The following is a 24,234-nucleotide window of genomic DNA, read 5'->3' as shown; positions in this document are numbered from 1 at the left end:
GATTTTCCTTTAATTCTTTGGGATTGTGGCTTATGACCACAATGTCATCTGCAAATCGTAAATGATTTAAGTACTCTCCATTCACATTGACTCCTTTCTGTGACCAGTCTAATCCTCTGAAAGCTTCCTCAAGGGCAGCAGTAAACAACTCGGAGATATTGTGTCTCCTTGTTGAACACCTTTCTCAATTTTAAATTTACTACTGTCTTTGTCTAGTCTAATAAAGGAGGTAGCATTCTCATATATTTTCTTCAAAATCATAATATATGGGGTATCTATGCCTTGTCTTTCCAGTGCTCAAAACAATGCCTTATGCTGTATGAGTCAAATGCCTTTTCATAATCCACAAATGCATAGGCACCAGCGAGGTGATCTGATAGAGGTGTACAAAGCCTTGAATGGTTTGAGCATGCTCAATGCTGATGGGATTCTTCCTCTTGCTCAGAATAATCACCTGAGAGGGCATAAGTTCAAATTGAGGAAAGACAGATGTAGGATAGATGTGCAGAAATTTGCCTTTAGCCAGCGGGTGGTTGGTAGGTGGAACAGACTTCCATCCCCTGTCGTGGAAGTTGATAGCCTAAATAAGTTTAAGGCTCAGCTGGACAGGTATTTCGAATGAACAGAGGGGTGAAGTGGAAGTGGCTATTTTTTATTTATTTATTTCACTTTATTTTTTTTTTTGGCTGATGCTGCATAAGCTTGCTTTCTTGCATCAAATGCCTCTACTAATGCTAATGATAGGCATAATGGTGTTTTATATTTATTTGCTTGCTCCACTAGCTGTGATATTACGTGAAGGTGATCCATAGTTGAGAATGCTGTCCTAAAGCAAGCTTGATCTTTCGGTTTATTCTCATCAAGTATTCTTTCTAATCGGTTAGTAATGACCTAACAAGCTAATTGGTCTATAATTTCCAATTTCTGATTTCTCTCTTATGCAGCAAAACTATGACTGCATTATTCCCCTCCTTAGACATCACAACTTTTCTAATGCATTTTGTGAAGAGTCTTGCCAGTTTTTGTGTCATGTCTCTAACTCCCAATTTTAACTGTACAGTAACTTCATCTTCCCCCGGGGCTTTCTGATTCTTCATTTTCTTCAACGCATGTTCTACCTCATTAGGAATATATCAGGTATGTTGTATATCCATCTTCCCCACTACTGTCATCATTCCCTTGCTCCTTGTATAACTCTTTATAGTAGTCTTCTGCTATTTGAATTATGCGTTTTCTCCTGTTTATAAGTACACCATCGCTATTCTTCAGTTTTAGTATCATTTGTCTTTCTGTATCACTGCTCATGGCTGCTGGTTTAAATCCTTTGCTTCACTTAATGCTTGTTCTACTTTTCTTGTGTTAAATTTTCTTATGTCCTCTCTGAGTCTCTTTCTAATGGCTTTGCGTAACTCAGTATACTCAATTTTCTCCTTGTCAGTGTTTTTCTTGATCTTCATTTGTCGTCTTCAGTTCATCATGACAAAATGTTTCTTGACTAATTTTTTCTACTTTCGATTTCTTTTTACCTATAGGTTTCTTGGGCTTTATCACTTTCAGAAAGTTGTACTATTATTCGTCGATATCTTGGTCCTGAGCAGTCTGCAGAAGCTCAAACTTGTTGTTAAGTTCAAGTACATACTGCTTTTTTTTCCCTCTTCTGTTATCTCAAAGACCTTTGTATTATTTATTCGAGTCAGTTTTTTCCTTTCTTTTCTTACATCTATATCGTGTACATCTTACCATTCTGGATCACTTCCAACATTTACCTTGTTCAGGACAGTAACATCATTCACGATATATCTTCTGTTAGTTAGGATGAAGTCGATTTCATTAGTTGTTAATCCATTTGGGCTCTTCCATGTCCACTTTCTGTTCACTCTTTTCTTGAAAAAAGTGTTCATTACTGACATTCCTCAAGATTCTGCAAATTCCACAAGTCTTTCATTTCGTTCACCAATTTCAAAATTTCCCATAGTTCCCCTTTCTGCACTGTTTTGTCTTTTTCCAACCTTAGCATTGAAGTCCCCCATAATGACAGTGTAATGAGTTTTCTGTTCACCTAGAAGACTAAATTTCAGTGTACATTTGTTCAACTCTTCATCATGATGGCTCGATGTTGGTGCATAAATCATTATAACCTTTAGCTTGTACCTCTTAGAAATCCTGAGTAGTAGTTTTACCACCTTGGTGATGTACTATTGAATTCCAAAACATTGTTTTTTTATATCTTTATGGACCAGAAAGCCAATTCCACCTTCACTCCTTTCACTGTTTCCATTGGTGTACAACAAATTTCCACTTGATAAACTTATAAGTGATTCATTTCTTCTTGTTGTTTCAACCAAACCGATGATATTCCAATTCGCTCCAGCTCTAATATCCTATCTTCACCGATGAGTAATCTTATGTTGTAACAGGCCAAGTTTAGTTTCCGTGCATGGCAGCCTGGTCGTACCCAGAGATTTTTAGCATCCTCTGCTTCCGCTCTGATCCTCTCGCTGCCATAAGAAGGGGAGTAAAAGCCGCTGGGGACAGAGGGCCATTTGTTTTGTCTTACTGTCATGTGCTGGAGGGTTTGGTCTTTTCCTCTTCACGCTGACCAGGCATCTCGAAGAGAACCACTTTACATGATCATTGCCACCTAAGTGATGTAATAGGGCTTACCAATGAGAAGGTGTGAATGAGTGGATTTTAGGGAGGCAGGCCAACTGGACTTCTCCCAAATCTTCTGAAATCATTGATAAGACACCATGAGCTACACTTGCAGCTCGTCTGCACTGCTCAGAGAACTTCATATCTGTCTGCACAATTACCTCCAGGTCCTTTTCATTCTCTACCACTGTCAGCGTAGTACCACAGAGTTGATATGTTGATCTATGGTTACTGTTTCCCATATGTAGTACTTTACATTTGTCAATGTTAAACTTCATTTGCCATCTCTCAGCCCATCTGCTCAACCTTTCCAGATCCTGTTGCAGCAGCATAGCATCAGTAGTGTCCTTAACAACCCTAACAACTTTGTATCATCTGCAAACTTGGACATTAAGCTTGATATACCATCATCAATATCATTTATAAATATAGAAAACAATAATGGACCCAACACTGAACCCTGAGGAACTCCACTAATAACATTAGTCCACGTTAAGCAGTGTCCATTGATTATCACTCTCTGTCTTCTGCCACTCAACCATACCTTTATCCATAGCAGCAATTTGCCTCCAATGACACACTGCTCCAATTTGTGCAGCAGTCTTCCATGTGCAACAGTATCAAAAGCCTTTCTAAGATCCCTAAGTTATTCCCTGCATCTAGTTCTTTTATGACTACATCATAGTATCCAATCAAATTGGTCAGACAAGACCTGCCCTTAACAAAACCATGCTGTGTCTGAGCTATAACTGAATTCTTGTCTAGATGATCCTGCAGTGCTTCTTTAACCAGTGCCTCCATTAATTTTCCTGGAACCGAAGTTAAACTAACAGGTCTATAATTACTTGTGTCAGCCTTTGATCCTCCTTTGTGAATTGGGGTTACATTTGCACATCTCCAGTCTATGGGTACCTCCCCTGAGTCCAAAGAAGCTCTCATAATTATGGCTAAGGGTTTGCTTACTTCCTTTGCTGCCTCCTTTAATATAACTGGATAGATCCCATCCACCCAGGGTGCCTTTTTTATGTTTATCCTCAACAATTTCTCCTCCACTTTCCTCTCAGTTATAAGAAAATCATCTAGCTCACTGCCAATGTTTACTTCACCTACTACATTCCCCTTCCTGAATAACTCCTTATGTGTGAATGTAGATGCAAAATACTCGTTTAGATTGTTAGCCACCTGAGCAGGATCCTCAACTGTTGAACCATCAACATCCAGTGGACCAATCTGATTCATCCCTTTCCTTCTTGAGTTTAAATAGGTAAAGAACTCTTTTCTGTTTTTCTTTGCATCCTTTGCCAAGGATTTCTCATAATCTGCCTTTGCCTGCCTAATCTTCTTTGTGATTTGGTTACAGACCAACTTATATCTATCATAGGCTTCCATGTCACCCATTAATTTGTATGTATCCCATACATTTTTCTTCTCTGCCATATGTCTCATTAGTTCATCTGACAACCATTTAGGCCTGAACCTTGAACAATATTTCTTGGTTGGTATGTAAAGCCTGGTAGCTTCCAAGATTAGTTCCTTGAATGCTTCCCATTTTGAATTTGCTGTTGGTAACATCATTAGTTGGTCCCACTGTATATTATTTAAATACTGTCTCAGACCATCATAGTCGCCTTTACGAAAGCAAAAACCCTTCCCTTTACCTCTGATGGTAGTTACCTCCTTGAGTAAATCCCACTTCAGCACACTGTGATCACTGCCACCTAGTTGTTCCTTTATGTGCAGATTCTTACTGCATGAAGAATCACTACTGATAATCAGATCAAGAGTATTACTCCCTCTAGTTGCCTCCCGAACATGCTGGTGTAGAAAATAATCATCCAATAAATCCACAAAAGCCTTGCTAGTGTGTGAGTGACCAACCCACAAATTCCAGTCAATATCTGGGAAATTAAAATCCACCATTATAAGACTCTCTGATTTACTGGCCCATTCTATTTCTCTGTACAGTATCTTATTATACTCATCAGAGTCACTAAGCCTATAGCACACTTCTACTCTCAATTTTGATTTACCTATGCTTATGTCACACCAAACTGACTCGACACTGCCCTGTCATTAAGCCTATAGCACACTTCTACTCTCAATTTTGATTTACCTATGCTTATGTCACACCAAACTGACTCGACACTGCCCTGTCCATTGATGTCGACTGGCTTCACTTCCTTGGATTTTATGTGTTTTTTAACTAATAGCATAACCCCTCCTCCCTTCCTATCCTGTCTATCCTTTCTGTAGATGTTGTACTCCCCAAATTCCAGTTCTGCATTCCTTATATCTGTGTGACGCCACGTCTCTGATATCCCAACAATATCTGCCTTTGATGTTTTGAGCAATACCTCAAATTCATCAAATTTATTTACTAAACTCCTAGCATTGGTGTACACGCAAGTATACATGCACCTGTTTCTGTTCTTAGCTACCCTAACACAACCCATGTGTTTACTTGTACCGCAATGACTTCCAGCAGTCTCTGAAATATCCTGCATCTTGATTTTCAGGCTTCTGCTTATTCCAATAGAAGCAGTGCAAGAATCTCTTTCACCTCTGCCAGTGGCTACTGTTAATCTATTAGTCTTTGTCTCCCCCCAAGCTAGCAGTTTTCCAACCCACCTAACACTGCCTCGATAGCATCAGCAAATAATCTTGCACACTTTCGATTTAAGTGTATCCCATCCTTGTAGAAGCAATCTCTCCTGTTAACAAGTACAGTCCAGGCTGAAAAAAATTCTTCCCCTTGAGCCTTGCACAATCTTTCCAGGGCCGAATTGATCGACAAGGCTCTCATCATATACTCCCTCCTATCGTGTCTGGGCAGAATTGCAGACACTTTCAAATTCAACCCTACTTCACGGCTTTTTTTCAACAGTGACCTGTACTTGTTAAGTAATTCTGCTGGTCTCCTACTCTTAATATCATTAGTGCCAACGTGTACAACTATATCACCTTTTGTGCCCTTAAAACTTGATATCCGCTCTACAACGTCATCAACCTTTGCCCCTGGCAGACATACCCTGGTCCTGTTCCACCTATCCTTTTTACAAAGCATGTTCCCCGTTTGCCTGACAATAGAGTCACCAACAACTACTAGTTCCTGTGGGACCAGGGCATTCTGCCTTTGGGGCAGCCTCTGTGTTGCAAGATGACCAAGTGCAAGATCTGGCATTGATGTGGGCAGCTGGGAGCTTGATGGGCCCCCTCAATTTATTTCTTTCGAGGGCATCCACCCTGTCCTTCAAGGTCTCATATAGGCCCATAACAATGCTGAGTTTTCGCCTAATTTCCTTGCACCGTGCACACACAAAGACATCCCCCATGGCAGTATCATGTCCCGTACCCGATTGCTCCGCAAACATCAAGGAAACAGTGTATCTTAAAAGGCTGTGATTCAGAGGGCAACTGGCCCCCTCTCAGTTCTCCCCTGAGCAACAGAACTCCCATTAGCTTGAGCCTTTTGCTTTGCTGCTTTTTTTTGCTTTTTATTAACATTGCTCTTCATAGTATTTTTGGCACATGCTATACAGTATTAATAAGAGAGATAAATCTGAAATAAGACAAGACAGTGAAAATGAAGCGCAACATAACCACTGTTTGTAACGTCAGTGCGGTAACTGCTTTATGTGGGTCAGTGAGATGCTATGTGCATGGTGTGAAATGCCTTACTTATGAATGTTTAGCATTTATTTATTTCATATTTTTGATTTTGTTGATACTTGAAAAAAAACAGAAAAAAAAAAAAACCCTCGTAAACCCAGGAACTCATAAAGCAGGAACTGCCAGTATGAAGATGAACCACTACAAACAAAATTATTGAAAAGATAATTTTAACGGTTCCAAAGAGTTATTTATTTATTTTTTTTTCTCTCCACATTTTAAAAATTTATGAAATTCGTTGTAGGTGTTATCATATACTAATGTTTGTTTGTTATTTGGTTTTTAGGAGCATTATCAACTAAGGCCATACTGCTCCGGGATATGCAGTGGTCATTCCCTGACCTTTCTACATCCTCCTTATTTGGTGGTGACGGGCTCGAACCCCGGTCTAATCAAGAAGCATGTGCTACGCACTGCTGCTCCTTCCCACCTGGCTACGGAGGCGCCTCATATACTAATCTTAAATTATCATGTGAAATATACGTAAACAGATTACTGAAGTTACTGTATGGTAAACATCACTACTAAGAGACTGGATCCCCAATACTGGAGAATTATTATTGATAAATCTAGTTTTATCTAGATTATTTATAATTACCTTTAGAAATATTTCTAGTGATTTACTGGGTACATAACTGTCATTATACACCGATGAGCCAAAACATTATGACCAGTGAATCATTATGCAAATCGAAGCAACTGCAGGTGAACTAAAGAGTGTGCATGGGAGAGGACACAGTACAAAAAACACCTTATACTGAGCTCTGTTAGTCAGTGTTACTCTTGTTCTTCAGATGGGAAAGGCAGCGGACTTAAGCAAGTTTGATAAAGGCCAAATTGTAATGGCCAGATGATTGGGTCACAGCATATCCGAAACAGCATGGCTGGTGGGGTGCTCACAGTGAACCATGGTTAATACCTACTGAAAGTGGTCCGAAGAGGGAGGAACCCACGAACTTCCAGCGACGTGTTGGACAATCACAGCTCATCCATGCTAGAGGTGAGCAAAGGCTTTCCTGAATGGTACATGGCAACATTTATTTATACACACAATTCTATATACATTCTCAAGATTTATATACATCCATTTATATATACATGATACAAGATTTATATACAATTTATATACATTCTCACATATATATCCATTCGCGACATGTATACAGATAAAGTGTATTTGTAAGTTATTAGCGGCTGCATGGCAACCGACAAGCGCGGTACATGGCAACAGAAGAGCGACTGTGGCGCAACTCACCGGTAATTGGAACGTTGGTGACAGGAGTAATGTGTCACAACACACAGTACATCAAACCCCGCTGAAAATTGGGCTGCGTAGCCACAGGCTGCTCCGAGTCCCATGCTAACCATGGTTCAGCAGAAACAGTGCCTACAATGGGCACATGAGCATCGAAACTGGATCTTGAGTGATTAGAAGAAGGTCGTCTGGTCCGATGAATCAAGTTTCCTGTTGCACCATGTGGATGGCCGGGTACGTGTGGTTCGATTACCTGGGGAAGTGATGGTGCCTGGATGCACAGTGGGACGAAAACAAGCTGGTGTCATGATTTGGCTGATGTTCTGCTGGGATACCCTGGTTCCAGTCATCCATGTGCCAGGCACTTTGACGTCTACCACCTACCTAAACATCATTGCCGACCATGTACGCCCTTTCATGGCAACGGTCTTCCCCTCTGGCGGTGCCATCTTTCTGCAGGATAATGTGCCATGCCACACTGCCCACATTGTTCGAGACTGGTTCACAGAACATGAGGAAGACTTCCAGGTATTACCCTGGCTTCCAAATTCCCCAGACATCAATCCCATCGAGCATCTGTGGTTTGTGTTGGAACAGCAGCTCCGATCTGCGATCTCAATCACGGAACTTACAGGAGTTAAAGGAGCTGCTGGTTACATGTTGGTATCAGATACCACAAGACACATTTAGAAATCTTGTAGCGTCCATGCCTCAGCAGGTACGAGCTGTTTTGGCTGAACGTGGAGGACCAACATCATATTAGGTAAGCAGTCATAATGTTTAGGCTCATCGGTGTAAGAAGTAATAAATCTAAACCCCACCGGGGACTTATTAAATGTTTATATTAAATATACAAATAGGAATTTGGTGTTATTATTCTTGATAATTTAATATATCTGTAAGTTAAGTAATAACTGCTTACCAATGATGGCTTCAATGACCTGATTAAGGTCATTGAAGCCATCATTGGTAATTGCCATCATTAAGGTCATTGATGGCTTCAATGACCTGATCTTCATATTCATTTTTTTATACAGTGAGTAAAAAAATGAGAATATCTAGACACCTGCATATCTAAAAATAAGTTTTCTTAATAAATTTTTTTTTCTCCCAAGTAATACCATCATTTTCTATAGTTTTGTCAGTGGGAGTTATGACAAAGTCTTTATGTATTTTCCTTAACTGTTGTTTAAGCAGTTAAAGGGATATCCTTTAACTGCTTAAACAATTTCTCTGTAACTATCACCCACTTGCATTGAATTATATTATATAAGCGGAATGTCAAGCAACCTACCACTTATAAAAGCATTACAGTTTCTTGTGTTTATGTGCTGCATTTTTAGTATATAAATTAGGATGCCTTCACTGCTGCATAGTTTTATAACTGAATTTATTTATTTCTTTGTGAAATTTAATGAAAAAACAATTATCTATGACAAACAGATCATTCCCCCCCCCTCCAACATTGACTGCATAGTGCAATAGATATGACTAGATTAAGGACTGTCACTAAGAAGTGACAAAATTAAGCATTTGTTAGTCAAATTTGTTCTGCAAATATGTTAGTCAACTGTTGATTCTCTACACCAAAAGAAGCAAATATTTGAGAATTTCTAGAAAAAAGCAGAGGAGCCTAATAAGATTTGATATGTGACAGTCAGATAGCCTTCTGAAGAGCAATAAGGGACTAACAACTTTTGCTATGATGATGAATTTCTTAAGGCTAAGTTTGTAATGTATGACCTGTTATCAAAATTTGTCTATTCTGTTAAACTGTAAGCTCACCCGAGCAGTCATTTCTATATTGAATTTAATTTTTCTGCAACTATGCAGTTCAGTGTTTTCTACCATCAGAAATTAAATTTCTCATTTCCTTAGAATTATGGGCATTGCTAAAATTCATTTTAACCAGATTAATTTTAGGAATGCCCAAGATCAGAAAACTGAAATATAAGTTCTAAGCTTTTAATTGAAAGAGTTTAATGATGAGTGTTATTAATGGAAAAAAATTTCCTGCATAATTGTAATAGGCCTTAAATCCAGTTGGTTGCAATCTACATTCTCATATTATAATCAATTTTTAAATTACATAAACTTGAAATTCTACCAAGTAAAGACAATGTACCGGTATCATTGCAATTCTACTTTAATTAATTAGTGAAAATACTGTAAAGAAGTAAGTACCCTTCCTCAGCTTCAATTACAGATCCTTCAGACTCAGTCTCCCAGCTATCTTCTTCTTCAAGAGAGTCATCATCATCTCCCCAAAGATCATCTGAATCCTTCATGAGTAAAAATGGATTTTTTATTTAAAAAGTAAGGCAAAATGAAGTTTAAAATAATATATTCTCATTTTTTAAGAAAAAATACCCTGTGAACAGTATATTAGGACTAACTCCGAAAATAGAAATCAAATATACTACTATGTTCCAATGCTGTTTGTGTGCCTGTGGAAGTTCCATTCAACACTGATACAATGAGAGTTTGTTAGACTGCTTAGGATAATGAACATCTATTATATTCAAAATTGGTATAATAAATGATCTTCATATTCATTTTTTTATACAGTGAGTAAAAAAATGAGAATATCTAGACACCTGCATATCTAAAAATAACCTTTATTTACATGAAAACTAATAATGTGTGCTGAAACCTTTAGCCTTTATGACATCCTCTAGTCTCCATGGAACACTCTCCACCAGGTTCTTGTAAATGACCTCATATATTTTCTGCCATTCGGCCTTCAAAATGGAAATCAGTTCAGCTCCGTTTTTTGGATAGTCTTTCCTTGCATGCACCTGACAACCCAATTCATCATAGAGGTCTGAAACTACCAATGTTCCCAGGTCAAATATCATGAAAAACAGCCCCATACCATCCCACTGCCTCTGCTAAACTTCATTGTCAGGATGATACAGTCCAGCAAATAGCTTTTGCTAGGCATCTACCACACCCACACACAACCATCAGACTAGCAGACCATGTACCATGACCCATCATTCTAAAGCACAGCTTTCCACTGGTCTATGGTCCTAGAATGGTAGGTCTCATACCAAAATAGATGGCATTTGGCATTAGTCGGAGTGATTAGTGACTTGTGGTAGGCTGCATGAATGTGGTAACACAGATCACACAGCAACCAGTGTACTGTACTAGTACTGACATGTGTTTCAACTGTCTCAATGAGGGCCTGTGTGTGTGACAACATCAGACTGCTTTCTGAGCAGGTGAGGGCTTTCCAGGTTATTCCGTGACAGCACCAGTCCACTTCAATTTGCAGATCACATCACCAATCGTCAACCCAAGGATCTTCAGCCATTAAAATTCACGTACAGATCAACTGCTTATGTGGTATCCTATTATCACTCCATGCTGGAAGTCTGTTAATTCCATCAATTGCAGCACCTTGTATTCAGAATTGTACTGCTGTCTCCTTGAAGGCATACGAACACATTTATAATTGTGTTTGTGGTGTTTGGGTGGGATATGACTAACTATCAATGGGGTAGTGCCCAGATATTAATGGTAGGGCAATGTAAAATAAATACATGTTATAACCAAAAAGATAATATATCAAGTACACTTGCTCAACTTACAAACAAGTTAAGTTCCCCATCCCTATCCTTAACTCAAGTCATTCTTAATTTGAAACAATTTTTTCTCTAAGAAATAATGTAATCAGCATTAGGTGAGTACCTAAGCTCACAAACAAAATTTGCCCTTTAAAAACTATGTATTTTAGGGCATACATAATATTGAAAATCACATCATGCAAAGTAAAAAAAAAAATATAAAAATAATACACCATAAGAATTAAGTAATACACCATAAGAATTAAATTAATAGAATCATGACTCAGACCAGAGCAGCAAAGCAAAAGGCTCAAGCTAATGGAAGTGCTGTAGCTCAGAGCAGAACTGAGGGGGGCAGTTGTCCTCTGACTCACAGCCTTATAAAATGCACTGTTTGCTTGATGTTTGCAGAGCAATCGGGTATTCTAATAGCACAAGATGCATGGTATTTCAGAGACTGCTGGGAGCCATTGCGGTACAAGTAAACACATGGGTTGTGTTAGGGTAGCTAAGAATAGAAACAGGTGCAGGTATACTTGCGTGTACACCAATGCTAGGAGTTTAGTAAATAAATTTGATGAATTTGAGGTATTGCTCAAAACATCGAAGGCAGATATTGTTGGTTTCTTATTTATTTCTTATTTTTTTTGGTTTTTAGGAGCATTAGCAACTAAGGCCATATTGCTCCGGGAATATGCGGTGGTCATTCCCTTGACCTTTCGCATCCTCCGTATTTGGTGGTGACGGGCTCGAACCCCGGTCTAATCAAGAAGCGTGTACTACGCACTGCTGCTCCTTCCCACCTGGCTACGGAGGCGCCCAGATATTGTTGGGATATCAGAGACGTGGTGTCACACAGATATAAGGGATGCAGAACTGCAATTTGGGGAGTACGTCTACAGAAAGGATAGACAGGATAGGAAGGGGGGAGGGGTTATGCTATTAGTTAAGAAACACATAAAAACCAAGGAAGTGAAGCCAGTCGACATCGCTGGACAGTGCAGTGTGGAGTCAGTTTGGTGTAACATAAACATTGGGAGATCAAAATTGAGAGTAGGAGTGTGCTATAGGCCTAATGACTCTGATGAGTATAATAAGGAACTGTACAGGGAAATAGAGTGGGCCAGTAAATCAGAGTGTCTTATAATGGGAGATTTTAATTTCCCAGATATTGACTGGATTTTGGGGGCTGGTTACTCACACACTAGCAGGGCTTTTGTGGATTTATTGGATGATTGTTTTCTACATCAGCATGTTCGGGAGGCAACTAGAGGGAGTAATACTCTTGATTTGATTATCAGCAGTGATTCTTCATGCATTAAGAATCTGCAGATAAATGAACCACTAGGTGGCAGTGATCACAGTGTGCTGAAGTGGGATTTACTCAAAGAGGTAACTACCATTAGGGGTAAAGGGAAGGGTTATTGTTTCGGTAAAGGCGACTACGATGGACTGAGACAGTATTTAAATTCTATACAGTGGGACCAACTGATGACGTTACCAACAGCAAATTCAAAATGGGAAGCATTCAAAGAACTTATCTTGGAAGCTACTAGGCTTTACATACCAACTAAGAAATATTGTTCAAGGTTTAGGCCAAAATGGATGTCAGATGAACTAATGAGGCATATGGCAGAGAAGAAAAATGCATGGGATACATACAAATTAACACATGACACAGAAGCCTATGATAGATACAAGTTGATATGCAACCAAGTTACAAAGGAGGTTAGGCAGGCGAAGGCAGATTACGAGAAATCCTTGGCAAGGGATGCAAAGAAAAACAGCAAAGAGTTCTTTACTTATGTAAACTCTAGAAGGAAGGGGATGAATCAGATTGGTCCACTTGATATTGATGGGTCAAGTGTTGATGATCCCGCTCAGGTAGCTAACAAACTAAATGAATATTTTGCATCGACATTCACACATGAGGAGTTATTCAGGGAGGGGAATGCCAGAGGTGTATTCAACTCTAGCAGTAAGCTACAGAATCTTGAAATAACTGGGAGTAAAGTGGAGGAGAAACTGTTGAAGATAAACACAAGAAAGGCACCCGGGGTGGATGGGATCTATTCAGTTATATTAAAGGAGGCAGCAAAGGAAGTAAGCAAACCCTTAGCCATAATTATGAGAGCTTCCTTGGACTCAGGGGAGGTACCCATAGACTGGAAATGTGCAAATGTGACCCCAATTCACAAAGGAGGATCAAAGGCTGACACAAGTAATTATAGACCTGTGAGCTTAACTTCTGTTCCAGGAAAATTAATGGAGGCACTGGTTAAAGAAGCACTGCAGGATCATTTAGACAAGACTTCAGTTATAGCTCAGACACAGCATGGTTTTGTTAAGGGGAAGTCTTGCCTGACCAACTTGATTGGATACTATTATGCAGTCACAAAAGAACTGGATGCAGGGAATAACTTTGATATTATATACTTGGATCTTAGAAAGGCTTTTGATACTGTTGCACATGGAAGACTGCTACACAAATTGGAGCAGTGTGACATTGGAGGCAAATTGCTGCTATGGATAAAGGGGTGGTTGAGGGGGAGAAGACAGAGAGTGGTAATCAATGGACACTGCTCATCGTGGACTGATGTTATTAGTGGAGTCCCTCAGGGCTCAGTGTTGGGTCCATTATTGTTTTCTGTATTTATAAATGATATTGATGATAGTATATCGGGCTTAATGTCCAAGTTTGCAGACGATACAAAGGTTGGCAGGGTTGTCAAGGACACTACTGACACTATGCTGCTGCAACAGGATCTGGAAAGGTTGAGCAGATGGGCTGAGAGGTGGCAAATGAAGTTTAACATTGACAAATGTAAAGTACTACACATGGGAAACAGCAACCACAGAGCAACGTATTAACTCTGTGGTACAACACTGACAGTGGTAGAGAATGAAAGGGACTTGGGGGTGGTTGTGCAGGCAGATATGAAGTTCTCTGAGCAGTGCAGATGGGCTGCAAGAGTAGCTCATGGAGTATTGTCAATGATATACAGGAATTTTTCCAGCAGGGATAAGGAGGTGATTATTCCATTGTATAAGGCGATGGTCAGGCCACACCTATAGTACTGTATACAGGTCTGGAGGCCTCATTTCAAGAAGGATGTAGAGCTGCTGGAACGAGTACAGAGAAGGGCAACAAGATTAGTGAATGGAACAAAGGGGTGCTCTTACGAAGAAAGGCTTAAGTTTTGCAAATTACAGTTTCTGGAGACTAGGCACCAGCGAGGTGATCTGATAGAGGTGTATAAAGCCTTGAATGGTTTAAGCATGCTCAATGCTGATGGGATTCTTCCTCTAGCTCAGAAAAATCACCTGAGAGGGCATAAATTCAAATTGAGGAAAGACAGATGTAGGATAGACGTGCGGAAATTTGCCTTTAGCCAGCGGGTGGTTGGTTGGTGGAACAGACTTCCATCCCTTGTGGTGGAGGTTGATAGCCTAAATAAGTTTAAGGCTCAGCTGGACAGGTATTTTGAACGAACAGAGGGGTGAAGTGGAAGTGGTTTTTTTTTTTTTTTTTTTTGGCTGATGCTGCATAATCTTGCTTTCTTGCATCAAATGCCTCTAGTAATGCTAATGCTAAGTATAAAAGCTAAATTGAAATAATACAGTTTACAAAGAAAAGTTTATTAGCATGGCAGAAGTTTGTTTTCTTAATTATCTTGCTATACAAGATAAAGAGTGGGTATTAGTGATTCTCTGATAATGAGCAATGATAAACTCAAAATAATTTCTCATTCGCCCAGTTCTTAGTATTAGGTTGCCATAATGCAGGAGTCAGCAACCTGTGGCTCGCGAGCCAGATGCGGCTCTTTGAGCATGTAACTGTGGCTCAAAATTGTATGAAGCCATAAGACAGTCCTGCAGTTTCACAAAATTAATTAAAAACTAAAGTGGATCCACATCTTAACATTTTATATAATTTTATTATTATTTTATTGCATAAAACGTAAGCCAAATGAAATATAAAATAAATAGTATACAGAAAAGCATACACAAAAAATTCTGGCTTATTTAGAAAATTCATAATACAAATTTGAGTGCTACTGCAGACAACGAAAAAAAAAATTTTTGAGCCATTATTATGGAAGAGCACAACTTGAGCAGCAATTATTGTTGTTTTCACCTATATGTTCACATATATGTTAACTGGACATTCGTAACTAGAACTGAGTTCATTCATTATATTATGATAATTATATAACAAATATTGGAATTGTATCATGCTAGTATTAATAATTCATATGTAAAAATGTAAACCATACACTTCAGACTCCACAATGGTGCACAGGTTATAACAATGTATTTATATTAATTTTATTTCAATATTATAATTCATGAGACAAGCCTAACTTGAACAGTTCACAGCACTTATTTATTCAATGTTTTTCAGAAATGGATGTGACGGTGTGACCATGATTACCACATTATGATGTCACTTTTTTCTGGAGCAATGAAAACCATACCCTCTCTTCTGTATGTATTTCAATCTTCATTTCATTTCAGAGTGGAAGGTAAAATACATGTCAAATCAGCAGCTAGAGCAATTATTACAATGCTTTCATTATGCAATTTAGCCAGACAATTTTCATTTAATTTAAAGAATACACACCTATGTAGAACTTCTTAAAAGTGTGCCATTATATGCTTTGGAAAAAGTGTTGACAAATAAGAAAAAGCAATGTTTACGGTACTATTGAGGATGCTGTCAATTAATTGGTAGATAACTGATGGTGTGGGATACTAAAAATTTTTATATATATGAATTAAAGATATGCATTCATAACAAATATTTAAATTAATGCTAAAAATTGTTATTTTTTTTGTTATTTTGGTTTTTTTTAGGAGCATTAGCAACTAAGGCCATATTGCTCCGGGATATACGGTGGTCATTCCATGACCTTTCCGCATTCTCCATATTTGGTGGTGACGGGCTCGAACCCCGGTCTAATCAAGAAACGTGTGCTACGCACTGCTGCTCCTTCCCACCTGGCTACGGAGGCGCCTGCTAAAAATTGTAGTTGAATCAATATAAAGCTAAATTATATACAAACTACATTTGTGTAGGTATCTAACTTGTCATAGACTTTACAAGGGTCTGCTATAAAGTACAGCTGGGTGCTATTTCAATTCTTTGCTTTATCTGGCTATGCATTGAAATACACTTTATATTTCTTTGGGCATTCAAAGTTATTTAAGCATCAAAATATATACAAACACTATTTACAGATTATATATACAGAACAAGTTAGTCAGTTCATGTAAGTAATGTGTTACATTTCAGATGCATTAGGAAACAGTAATAATTCATGATTTATTAAAAAAAAAAAACAAGCAATGACTTCCATGCACAAAACTGAGAACATTTAGTTTCTGTGTATCTGTCATATTGCCCATTCATTTCTCTAATCAGCTCATGTACAGTATATGGACAGCCTATTTGGTATGTATAAAAAAAAAAAAAATAAATAAAATATAATAATAATTGCAATAATTAGCAGTCTGTGGTCTGATTTTAATGAATTTTGGGATGGCAAGAAAAATCTTTCTAAAAGAGCCATGTATAAATTTTCATGCATATCGATCCCCTGGCAGTTTAGCTATTATGCATAGAAAAAGAAATAATAATTGCTGGATTTCCATTGGTCTGACTTTAATGAAAGTCGGGATGAAAATTTTATGAAAATCCAACTTGTGGTCGCACCAGATCTACACAACATCTAAATCTACTCTCTGCTGCAACTTGCAATATACGCCCATAGTCCACAGAGCCCATGTGCTAAAAATAAAGTCATTCCTTCATCTGTGCTCAGCTAAGCAGCATCACATCAACATCTGGAACACGGTTGGTTGGCGTTTGCCAGGCAGACATCTCCGTAGTACCCCCTCCTTATGCTCAAGGCTCCAGCAGTTACAGAATTTCAAGAGACACTTCCCTAATATGACTCTGGACACTCTCAACATCGACATCGACCTGTGGACTATAGACAAGGCATATCGAGATGGCATCTTGTCCCATCTTGCTGTTTGTAAAGGATATTTATGTAAGTGCCGATCTTAGTAAGTTAACTGATGTCATTTCATGTTCTGCTCAACTTGTACTCCCTTTTCGCTGTAATTACTACTTCATTTTTACATTTTGATTATCATCGTTGCTTTGATCTATTAATTATTATTTAGTTATTATTATAATTATTAGAGGTAGAGTTATTACATGCAGATGGATGGACAGGAGAGAACCATAGTGAAGACAACAGATGCTTAAACACATTTATATGCCAAACACACTTAAAAACTTATCGTATTACATGATATGATACTTAAAAAAATTGCCATTGTTTATTTTTTTTTTTTGTATCTTAAATTGTACTTGTATCTCAAATTTCTCAAAATTGTGATTTTTTTTAACTGATCTGTAAATGCGCATTTTTTTTCAATATGCATTATTTTCAACTTCAATTAGCATTAGCATTAGCATTAGCATTAGCAGAGGCATATGATGCAAGAAAGCAAGCTTATTCAGCATCAGCCAAAAAAAAAAAAAAAAAAAAAAAAAAAAAACACCCACTCCCATTTCACCCCTCCGTTCGTTCGAAATACCTGTCCAGTTGAGCTTTAAATTTGTTTAGGCTATCAACTTCAACAACAAGTGATGGAAGTCGGTTCCACCAACCAACCACCCGCTGGCCAAAGGCAAATTTCCGCACATCTATCCGACATCCGGCCTTCCTCAATTTGAATTTATGCCCTCTGAGGTGATTATTCTGAGAAAGATGAAGAATCCCATTGGCATTGAGCATGCTCAAACCATTCAAAGCCTTATACACCTCTATCAGATCACCTCGCCGGTGCCTAGTCTCCAGACTCTGTAATTTGCAAAACTTAAGCCTTTCTTCGTAAGAGCAACCCTTTGTTCCATTTACTAATCTTGTTGCCCTTCTCTGTACCCGTTCCAGCAGCTCTACATCCTTCTTGAAATGAGGCCTCCAGACCTGTATACAGTACTCAAGATGTGGCCTTACCATTGCCTTATACAAGGGAATAATCACCTCCTTATCCCTGCTAGAAAAATTCCTGTATATCATTGACAAGACACCATGCGCTACTCTTGCAGCTCGTCTGCACTGCTCAGAGAACTTCATATCTGCCTGCACAATTACCCCCAGGTCCTTTTCATTCTCCACCACTGTCAGTGTAGTACCGCAGAGTTGATACGTTGCTCTGGGGTTACTGTTTCCCATATGCAGCACTTTACATTTGTCGATGTTAAACCTCATTTGCCACCTCTCAGCCCATCTGTTCAACCTTTCCAGATCCTGTTGCAGCAGCATAGCGTCAGTATTGTCCTTAACGACCCTGCCAACCTTTGTATCATCTGCAAACTTGGACATTAAACTTGATATCCCATCATCAATATCATTCATAAACACCGAAAACAACAACGGACCCAACACTGAACCTTGAGGAACTCCACTAATAACATTAGTCCACGTTGAGCAGTGTCCATTGATTACCACTCTCTGTCTTCTGCCACTCAACCATCCCCTTATCCATAGCAGCAATTTGCCTCCAATGCCACACTGCTCCAATTTGTGCAGCAGTCTTCCATGTGCAACAGTATCAAAAGCCTTTCTAAGATCCAAATATATAATATCAAAGTTATTCCCTGCATCCAGTTCTTTTGTGACTACATCATAGTATCCAATCAAATTGGTCAGGCAAGACCTGCCCTTAACAAAACCATGCTGCGTCTGAGCTATAACTGAATTCTTGTCTAGATGATCCTGCAGTGCTTCTTTAACCAGTGCCTCCATTAATTTACCTGGAACAGAAGTTAAACTAACAGGTCTATAATTACTTGTGTCAGCCTTTGATCCTCCTTTGTGAATTGGGGTTACATTTGCACATCTCCAGTCTATGGGCACCTCCCCTGAGTCCAAAGAAGCTCTCATAATTATGGCTAGGGGTTTGCATACTTCCTTTGCTGCCTCCTTTAATATAACTGGATAGATCCCATCCACCCCAGGTGCCTTTTTTATGTTTATCCTCAACAATCTCTCCTCCACTTTCCTCTCAGTTATTACAAAATCATCCAGCTCACTGCCAATGTTTACTTTACCTACATCATTCTCCTTCCTGAATAACTCCTCATGCGTGAATGTAGATGCAAAATACTCGTTTAGATTGTTAGCCACCTGAGCAGGATCCTCAACTGTTGAACCATCAATATCCAGTGGACCAATCTGATTCATCCCTTTCCTTTTCGAGTTCAAGTATGTAAAAAACTCTTTTCTGTTTTTCTTTGCATCCTTTGCCAAGGATTTTTCATAGTCTGCCTTTGCCTGCCTAATCTCCTTTGTGACTTGGTTACAGACCAACTTATATCTATCATAGGCTTCCATGTCACCCATTAATTTGTATGTATCCCATGCATTTTTCTTCTCTGCCACATGTCTCATTAGCTCATCTGACAACCATTTAGGCCTAAACCTTGAACAATATTTCTTAGTTGGTATGTAAAGCCTGGTAGCCTCCAAGATTAGTTCCTTGAATGCTTCCCATTTTGAGTTTGCTGTTGGTAACATCATCAGTTGGTCCCACTGTATAGAATTTAAATACTGTCTCAGACCATCATAGTCGCCTTTACGAAAACAAAAACCCTTCCCTTTACCTCTGATGGTAGTTACCTCCTTGAGTAAATCCCACTTCAACACACTGTGATCACTGCCACCTAGTGGTTCATTTATCTGCAGGTTCTTAATGCATGAAGAATCACTACTGATAATCAGATCAAGAGTATTGCTCCCTCTTGTTGCCTCACGAACATGCTGATGTAGAAAACAATCATCCAATAAATCCACAAAAGCCTTGCTAGTGTGCGAGTGACCAACCCACAAATTCCAGTCAATATCTGGGAAATTAAAGTCCCCCATTATAAGACTCTCAGATTTACTGGCCCACTCTATTTCCCTGTACAATATCTTATTATACTCATCAGAGTCATTAGGCCTATAGCACACTCCTACTCTCAATTTTGATTTCCCTATGCTTATGTCGCACCAAACTGACTCGACACTGCCCTGTCCATCGATGTCGACTGGCTTCACTTCCTTGGACTTTATGTGTTTCTTAATTAATAGCATAACCCCTCCTCCCCTCCTGTCCTGTCTATCCTTTCTATACACATTGTATTCCCCAAATTCCAGTTCCGCATTACTTATATCTGTGTGACACCACGTCTCTGATATCCCAACAATATCTGCCTTTGATGTTTTGAGCAATACCTCAAATTCATCAAATTTATTTACCAAACTCCTAGCATTGGTGTACACGCAGGTATACATGCACCTGTTTCTATTCTTAGCTACCCTAACACAACCCATGTGTTTACTTGTACCGCAATGACTACCAGCAGTCTCTGAAATATCCTGCATCTTGTTTTTCAGACTTCTGCTCATTTCAATAGAAGCAGTGCAAGAATCACTTCCACCTCTGCCAGTGGCTACTGTTAATCTATTAGTCCTTGTATCCCCCCCAACTAGCAGTTTTCCGACCCACCTAACACTGCCTCGACAGCATCAGCAAAAATTCTTGCACCCTTTCTATTTAAGTGTATCCCATCCCTGTAGAAGCAATCTCTCCTGTTAACAAGTACAGTCCAGGCTGAAAAAAATTCTACCCCTTGAGCCTTGCACAATCCCTCCAGGGCCGAATTGATCGACAAGGCTCTCATCATATACTCCCTCCTATCGTGTCTGGGCAGAATTGCAGACACTTTCAAGTTCAACCCTAATTCACGGCTTTTTTTCAACAGTGACCTGTACTTGCTAAGTAATTCCGCCGGTCTCCTACTCTTAATATCATTAGTGCCAACGTGTACAACTATATCACCTTTTGTGCCCTTAAAAGATGATATCCGCTCTACAACGTCATCAACCTTTGCCCCTGGCAGACATACCCTGGTCCTATTCCACCTATCCTTTTTACAAAGTATGTTCCCCGTTTCCCTGACAATAGAGTCACCAACAACTACTAGTTCCTGTGGGACCAGCGCATTCTGCCTAGGGGGCTGCTTCTGTGTTGCCTGATGACCAAGTGCAAGCTCTGGCGTTGATGTGGGCAGCTGAGAGCTTGATGGGCCCCTCAATTTATTTCCTTCGAGGGCATCCACCCTGTCCTTCAAGCTCTCATAAAGGCCCATAACAACGCTGAGTTGTCGCCTGATTTCCTTGCACTCCTTACATCGTGCACACACAAAGACATCCCCCTTGGCAGTATCATGTCCCGTACCCGACTGCTCCGCAAACATCAAGCAAACAGTGCATTTTAATAGACTGTGATTCAGAGGGCAACTGCCCCCCTCAGTTCTCCCCTGAACCACAGCACTCCCATTAGCTTGAGCCTTTTGCTTTGCTGCTCTGGTCAGAGTCATGATTCCGATTTAATTCAATAAAATTCAAAACAAAAATTAAATCCTTAAGTTATATCCCAAAACAGTTATGTTATATATATATTTTTTTCGGTATCTAGTGTTTTCTACGAGTTCCCTTTATACAACTTCCGTATCACGTGTACCACTATAGTTATGTATTAATTATTTGTTACGATTAAGTCGTTATATATATATATATATATATATAGAGTTAAAAGTACAATTTAATTGACAATAAAGTTTATCAAGATTAATAGATTTACTGATTAATTGACAATATTATATTATGCACTATACGACACTAAGCTTATGCTATCGTGTAAAAATGGCGGGAATCACGAACGGTATTTCTACGGACTCGTAAGTATTGATTAGCTTCCAAATCTCGCTATCTCAATTTAGAATAAACTAAGGATCCTGACTAGGTCTATAATCTACTTATAGATGATAATTTGATATAACAGTTGGTTAATAAATCGACTAAATTTGGTTAAAAAAAAAATTTGGTTTGTGACACGTGGATTTGATACCGTTACCGATACTAAGTAATATCTACGAAATCTCTGTCTAAGTTAAACTTTAAACTAAGTATCGTAACTAGGAATATAAAGCTACTCTAGAAAATAAGTTAATATGACAATTTAAACTAATAAAGCAGAAAATAAATCAGGAAAAACTTCTCTGTTTGAAGAGCTTTAAGGAGCAATCCTTAAAGCTATCCTATTATCATAAGTTCTTTGATATACAGCAGGCCTATGATAGTCAAAAATCGAGCACTTACAAAAATATACTGAGATGAAATTGCAAGAAAGTAATTCCCTTCTTTCTCTCTTTCTCCTCTTCTTTCTCTTAATGGCATCATGTGATTTGTGATGCTTTTATGAGAAAGAAGTGGCCATATGTCACCTATTCACATACTAGGGAACACTTATCAGTGTAAGCTTGAAATGTACATGAAGCAATAATAGTGCACCATCCAATCCTTCAAGATCTGTATTTCCTTATGATTCTGCTGCTGGACTGTTTGTATTTGTTTTGTCACTAAGACTGCATATCTGAAACTAGCTTCCATGCATGGAACTGTAATTTTCTTCCCAACACTAAATGCATTAAAGACATTTATTTCAAAATTACTGCTATTTATCTTAAGTTGAATATTTTTATTAGAATGATGATGAGCTTTTCTTTTCTGAAGTACTACTTTCTGACCTTAAAAGATGCCCTACTCCAATGCTATGACATAGAATGCTGGTGCTGGTATAGGGAGACAGGAACACTAACTCAATCCCAGAGACATTATTTTTTGGTGAGATGAGTAATGATCTATAACCAGCACGATTTTAGAATTTTATTTTCCAATCCTGGCCGTGAAGAATTTGAGCAATTTGGCAAACAGGGACTGATGTCACATATGCTTTCTTGTCAAATTTTTATATACTTTTATTTCCTATATTTTTTTATATATTTCCTATACTTTTATATATAGGAAATAGTATTATATTTCCTATAAATAGTATTGAAATTTATTTTATAGGTTGCTTTACACTATATAGTTTAACACATTCGCTGCTGCTGATTTATATGTGTCGGGGGGGGGGAGTCAAAATAAACAAATGCTATAACAGTAAAGGCACAAAAAATTAACAACTACTTAATATCAGTACAGTGAACTCTGCACTATTTGCAGCAATGCTTGGTTTTTGTTTATTATCAACATTGTCAACATTATTGTTAAGATTTGGTATGCACAACCCACTTTTATTTGTTCTTTGCATACAATGAGGTTGGTTTACGTAAATACATGAAAAAACTTTTGATGAAATTTTGCAGTTTGTTCTAATTTACAGCTGAGCACAAAAGTAAGTTCATTTTTAGCTATGAACTACACACTTTTCTTTCAACTATTAGTTATTTTAAGGAAGCATTAAATGAGTTACTCTTCACAATTCCAAAAATTCCAAAATATGGGAATTGTGAGTATTATATGAGTATTAAGATATCAAAATATGAGTATTAAGGGTATTCTCTCAAATATAGGCAGCAGCAAATGTGTCAAGGGTAGGTGCATGCAATGAAAAAATCAGATCTTAAATTAGAGCCACAGTTCTATATTTAAAGCAAGGTTCATAATATTTAAAAAAATAAAAAAAATAAGTACTTTGGGGTAATTTAAGAACGTGTGTCAAAAAAAGTTTAGAATATTGTAACAGCCACCATAGCTGAGTCTGAGAGTACAGAAGTACATTTAAGTGACAATGCTTCAAGCACACATCACTATTAAATACAGTAATCTTGCATTATCTTTATCTTGTGAATGCTGGAGAATAAAATGAAAATTTTTCTTATAATTTTGATTTAATTTAGCTGCATGTAATTATAGCTGATTAGTTTAAATGATAGTAAAGACAACAGGTGGATTACTACAAGTGATTCTCCAAAGACTAAAGATTTTGAGACTATGGCCTATCTTCAGTACTGCCTCCGGCAGGCAGTTTCTGCTAGGGTTCATTTGTGTTTGGAGAATCACTTGTAGTAATCCACCTGTTGTCTTTACTATCATTTAAACTAATCAGCTATAATTACATGAGTGAGGAGTTCAAGAAAAAATTCAGTGTTTTAAATTGCAGTAAACATGGTGCAAG

The 24,234-nt window shown here is 38.4% G+C and overlaps 1 protein-coding gene across 2 annotated transcripts in view; it reads right to left on the bottom strand.

Moving 5' to 3' along the window:
• Window positions 1-24,234, bottom strand: part of LOC150076458 ((E3-independent) E2 ubiquitin-conjugating enzyme UBE2O) — a 758,089-nt gene that overhangs the window by 353,658 nt on the left and 380,197 nt on the right. For both annotated transcript variants that reach the window (XM_090387793.1, XM_090387794.1), the window contains exon 13: window positions 9,761-9,858. In XM_090387793.1, the coding sequence (XP_090243919.1) occupies window positions 9,761-9,858 (98 nt within the window). The remainder of the gene's footprint in view (window positions 1-9,760; window positions 9,859-24,234) is intronic.

The sequence above is a fragment of the Mastigoproctus giganteus genome, chromosome 13, assembly GCF_048544385.1.
Source record: "Mastigoproctus giganteus isolate SK-2022 chromosome 13, ASM4854438v1, whole genome shotgun sequence".
Taxonomy (NCBI): Eukaryota; Metazoa; Arthropoda; class Arachnida; order Uropygi; family Thelyphonidae; genus Mastigoproctus; species Mastigoproctus giganteus.
The sequence above is the reverse complement of the archived record's forward strand: the minus strand, read 5'-3'. Positions and strand labels throughout refer to the sequence as shown.